The sequence below is a fragment of the Rutidosis leptorrhynchoides genome, chromosome 4 (assembly GCF_046630445.1).
Source record: "Rutidosis leptorrhynchoides isolate AG116_Rl617_1_P2 chromosome 4, CSIRO_AGI_Rlap_v1, whole genome shotgun sequence".
NCBI classification, from domain to species: Eukaryota; Viridiplantae; Streptophyta; class Magnoliopsida; order Asterales; family Asteraceae; genus Rutidosis; species Rutidosis leptorrhynchoides.
The window spans coordinates 432,361,818-432,367,053 of record NC_092336.1 but is presented as its reverse complement, the minus strand read 5'-3'; the positions used below and the strand labels follow the sequence as shown (position 1 = coordinate 432,367,053).

The following is a 5,236-nucleotide window of genomic DNA, read 5'->3' as shown; positions in this document are numbered from 1 at the left end:
CCATTATTCCTTTTTGAATGTTCCAATTTAATTGGCCAATTCTATAAAGGGATAAGAATAATGTGATAAAATTTTATTTTGCTCATACTTTAACAAAAGAATTAGCCTAATAATGACATCATCATTATAGAATTTTAATAGAAACTATAGTTAGATAGATAGATGAAATTAAAATTAAAATTACAATTAAAATTACAATTAATTAAATTAAAAAATTAAATTAAAAATAGGAAATAAACGAAAAAGCCTTTCTTTCCATTCAAGAAAAGGATTCATAAACTTCCGCTTCACTATATATACCACCATACCACTAACACAAACCCTTACGAAAATCCCCAAATTCCACGATCAATTTCTTCAAAAATTAATCAAATTTATTTAAGCTCGATCCAATCACTGCACAAATCATGACTGATCAACCAGAATCATCCGATTCGTATGTCATTATCTTTTAATTTCATGTATCTGTTCATATTATAATTGATTTTGATCTTTTATTTTAATGAAATTTATGCTTATTTTGTGTGCAGTAAGGGTACTAAGCGCGATTTCAGTACGGCCATTTTGGAGCGGAAGAAAGCAGCGAATAGACTCGTTGTTGATGAAGCAATTAACGATGATAACTCTGTTGTTGCAATGCATCCTGAGACTATGGAAAAATTGCAGCTTTTTCGAGGCGATACGATCTTGATTAAGGTAGCTTCTTGTTATGATTTTCGTTAGTTTTTATTGTATTGATTTGTGTATATGTTAGTAGGGTTTGAGTTAATATGTGAATATGGATATTTTTTAGTATGATCTACATCATGATCTAGTTTATGTGGCTTAGATTTTACTAGATTGGGTTTTAATCATTGAATAACCTGTAGTTTTAGGTCACAGGGTTATATTAATGGTCTAAACATATTGTTGATAATAACAAGCATAAAATGCCCAATTTTTTCGACATGATCGACCAACACAAATTTCTAGCTGTTAAGTCTCCCCGTTTTGGGTTTGTTCATTGGTTTGAATTTTCCTGCCCAAACAAATTAAGTAATTTGTCCTTTTTAGACCAAGGTTATTTTTACAGTATTACCGAGCCACTAAAATGGCGGCTTCAATCCAAAAATAGTAAAAATCACAATTTTTTTTAACCCCTGGAACAATATTCTATGTTTTTTTATTGTCGATTTGAAGTCTTTTTGACAGGTGAATTGCTATCTTTTTACGACTCTACCATGTAACAACCGACCAAAAACATTATTTTTACTAAAGCTTGTTAATGGCATTAGGTGCTATTGAACATTTTCATCAGTTAGGGACTGTTAACACAAAATGATTGTTAGCTTCTTCGTTTTCGCATCTTTGATTATATTCTTGATCTTCATTTGGTCGTGTTTATATGAATGCGGGTGGTTTCACAGTACAAACATTTCAAGGTTCTTAATCTGACTTTTATCTATAGGGAAAGAAGCGTAAAGATACTATTTGCATAGCTCTTGCTGATGACACATGTGATGAGCCCAAGATTAGAATGAATAAGGTGGTCAGGAGTAACTTAAGGGTCCGACTTGGTGACGTGGTCTCTGTTCATCAATGTGCCGATGTTAAATACGGGAAGCGAGTTCATATCCTTCCAGTTGATGACACCATCGAAGGCGTTACAGGGAATCTTTTTGATGCTTACTTAAAACGTAAGCTAATTTCATCGTTGTTTCTTTAGAATTTTATGAGTTTTATGTGCATGCCCTGTTTATGTGTTAATGATCTATTGAACTGTTTACAGCATACTTTTTGGAGGCATACAGACCCGTTAGGAAGAATGATTTCTTTCTTGTTAGGGGAGGAATGAGGAGCGTTGAGTTTAAAGTTATCGAGACTGATCCGGCTGAATATTGTGTGGTTGCACCTGATACCGAGATCTTTTGTGAAGGCGAGCCCATTAAAAGGGAGGATGAGGACCGTTTGGACGAGATCGGCTATGATGATGTTGGTGGGGTCCGTAAGCAGATGGCTCAAATTCGTGAGCTAGTGGAGCTACCATTAAGGCATCCCCAGCTTTTTAAATCGATCGGGGTTAAACCACCAAAGGGAATACTTCTTTACGGGCCACCCGGATCCGGAAAGACTCTGATAGCCCGTGCAGTTGCTAATGAAACCGGTGCTTTCTTTTTCTGTATTAACGGGCCCGAAATCATGTCGAAGTTGGCTGGAGAAAGTGAAAGTAATTTAAGGAAAGCGTTTGAGGAAGCTGAGAAAAACGCTCCGTCGATCATCTTTATTGATGAAATCGATTCAATTGCTCCGAAGCGTGAAAAGACAAACGGAGAAGTCGAAAGGAGGATTGTTTCACAGCTTTTGACTTTAATGGACGGGCTCAAGTCCCGTGCTCATGTTATTGTCATGGGTGCAACCAACCGTCCTAACAGCATTGACCCAGCGTTGAGGCGGTTCGGTAGGTTTGACCGAGAAATCGATATCGGTGTCCCGGATGAAATTGGACGTCTAGAGGTTCTTCGTATTCATACCAGGAACATGAAGTTGGCTGAAGACGTTGATATGGAAAAGATTTCAAAGGAGACACATGGTTATGTAGGTGCTGACCTGGCAGCTTTGTGTACTGAGTCAGCACTCCAATGCATCCGTGAGAAGATGGATGTGATCGATTTGGAAGATGAGGAGATAGATGCTGAAATACTTAACTCAATGGCTGTAACGAACGAGCACTTTCAAACTGCCCTCGGTACTAGTAACCCATCTGCTCTTCGTGAGACAGTTGTCGAAGTTCCCAATGTCAGTTGGGAAGATATTGGTGGGCTTGAGAATGTTAAAAGAGAGCTTCAAGAGGTATTTTTACTTTCTGACATGATCCATTTTTTTTATTATGATTATGATTATGATTATGATTATGATTATGATGATGATAATAATAATAATGAACAATTGGTTTGCTAACATGTGTTAATCTATTATGCAGACTGTGCAATATCCAGTTGAACATCCTGAGAAATTCGAGAAATTCGGCATGTCTCCTTCTAAAGGAGTTCTGTTTTACGGTCCACCAGGGTGTGGTAAAACACTTCTTGCCAAGGCTATTGCCAATGAATGCCAAGCTAACTTCATCAGCATCAAGGGTCCAGAATTGCTTACTATGTGGTTCGGTGAGAGTGAGGCTAACGTTCGTGAAATCTTTGATAAGGCTCGTGGGTCCGCCCCTTGTGTCTTGTTCTTCGATGAACTCGACTCCATTGCTACTCAGGTCTGCGTTATTCGCCTCTAACGATTTGACTTTTCGTTATTTTTTGTTCATTATTATCTGATGACCGAGGCTCGTATTTTTGTACAGAGGGGGAGCAGTCAAGGAGATGCTGGAGGTGCAGCAGACAGAGTTTTGAATCAACTGTTGACCGAAATGGATGGTATGTCTGCCAAAAAGACTGTTTTCATCATCGGTGCGACTAACAGGCCTGACATCATCGATCCTGCACTTTTGAGGCCGGGTCGTCTTGATCAGTTAATTTATATCCCGCTTCCTGACGAGGAGTCTCGGTACTCGATCTTCAAGTCAGCTTTAAGAAAGTCTCCTGTCGCAAAGGACGTCGATCTTCGCGCACTTGCCAAGTACACCCAAGGTTTCAGTGGTGCTGATATTACTGAAATCTGTCAACGAGCCTGCAAGTACGCCATTCGTGAGAACATCGAGAAGGTAAGTAAAGAATAGAGATTTCATTTGTGACCTGAGGTTATCTGATATTTGCGTTAATACATTTTGCTAATCTTGAAATGTTTTTAGGATATTGAGAGGGAAAAGAGAAGAAGTGAGAACCCGGAGGCTATGGAAGAGGATGTTGAAGATGAGGTGCCGGAGATTAAGGCTGCACATTTTGAAGAATCGATGAAGTTTGCACGTAGGAGTGTTAGCGACAACGACATTCGCAAGTACCAGGCATTTGCTCAAACGTTGCAGCAGTCGAGGGGGTTTGGTTCTGAGTTCAGGTTTGCAGAAGCAAGTGGTGGAGCAGCTGCTGGTGGTGCTGATCCGTTTGCTGCGTCTGCAGGTGCAGCTGATGAGGATGACCTCTATAACTAGTTTTTTATAATGATTATTATGTTATTCAGAATTGGTACTTTGTTCATTTGGTTTAATTGCTGTGTTCTTGAACTTTTGTAAGTTTATGTAACTTAAATACTTTGCTTTATGGTAATTTTTATGACTTTTAAGATCATTTTCCCTCTGTTCGACTTTTTTTTTTTCTTTGTTTTTTCTTAAATAACGATTTCTTTTAAAATGAGAGATCTTCATCAAAAGACGAAGGATCCCAAAACCCATTACAACATCATCTACCATTTTAATTTTAAACATCATCTACCTTTTAAAACAAAAAGCTAAACTAATTAACCAAAAACCGACGAACGACAACTTGCACACCAAAATTGATCGGCTTTGGGAGTAGTATTACCGTTCCTTATGTCCGGATGATTAGTGATTCCGTCTTCCTTATCGATCCAGACTCCTTTTCCTTGCATCGACTTGAAATTATAAGCCGACTCACTACTAACAAGAGTACCTGAAGACGGAGGGATTACCTCACGGTCCGTTAAATCTTAAAGGAAACATTTATGAGCCGTATTCGACGGCGAACCACCTTCACCTTCATTTCGAATTGCAACATGAACATCCACCGAATTTTTCTTCTTATTATTCTTCTTTGGCCATTTTTGGATATAGTTCCTCAACTCCTTTATCACCATTAACAGACACATCATGGACCAAAGTGACCAGAACAAAAGCAGGAGAAACGATCACGACTGAGTCCATTATAACCGGAACAGAAGGACCCAAAGGCTCGGCCACTTTAACTCCAACACCATCAGCAGGTCCCGATTCAATAACACTTTTGCGATGAAGATCTAGGCTGTTTAAAAGATCAACGTCGATCCTCCCAAAATGAATGCCGGTTCCAAGATTACCTTCATCAACATCAACATTCACTTCAACCTCAATATTGTTCACATGATCTTCAACATCAAAACCCCCGAACCCTCGGCAACAAGCGCCTCTTAAGCTTTCTCTCCATGTGTTGAGAATAAAAAAGATGACCCGCCATTATAATAAGGTTGGAAATAGAGTGGAGGTCGATGGGAAATTCATCGGACAGCAAAGCACTAAAATCAAGAAGCGAACTGATTTCATTAACCCAAACTTGGCTAGTCGAGATTGATGATGTTTGTAAAATGTATTAATGAACCCTGT

At 38.7% G+C, this 5,236-nt stretch overlaps 1 protein-coding gene across 1 annotated transcript; it reads left to right on the top strand.

Annotated features, from left to right (window-relative positions):
• Positions 1 to 296: 296 nt before the first annotated feature.
• LOC139844297 (cell division control protein 48 homolog D) lies at positions 297 to 4,215 on the top strand. Its single transcript, XM_071834518.1, has 7 exons — positions 297 to 436; positions 531 to 696; positions 1,448 to 1,676; positions 1,769 to 2,829; positions 2,960 to 3,241; positions 3,329 to 3,688; positions 3,776 to 4,215. The coding sequence occupies exons 1-7, from the start codon at positions 408 to 410 to the stop codon at positions 4,070 to 4,072; spliced, it is 2,424 nt and encodes an 807-aa protein (XP_071690619.1). The 5' UTR covers positions 297 to 407; the 3' UTR covers positions 4,073 to 4,215.
• The last annotated feature ends 1,021 nt before the right edge of the window (positions 4,216 to 5,236 follow it).

Excerpts from the sequence above, each read along its gene's own strand:
- LOC139844297 (XM_071834518.1), top strand. The coding sequence starts at position 408 with ATGACTGATCAACCAGAATCATCCGATTC. Across the intron at positions 1,677-1,768 it reads TTTTGATGCTTACTTAAAAC|CATACTTTTTGGAGGCATAC; the intron begins GTAAGCTAATTT and ends AACTGTTTACAG. Across the intron at positions 3,689-3,775 it reads TTCGTGAGAACATCGAGAAG|GATATTGAGAGGGAAAAGAG; the intron begins GTAAGTAAAGAA and ends AAATGTTTTTAG.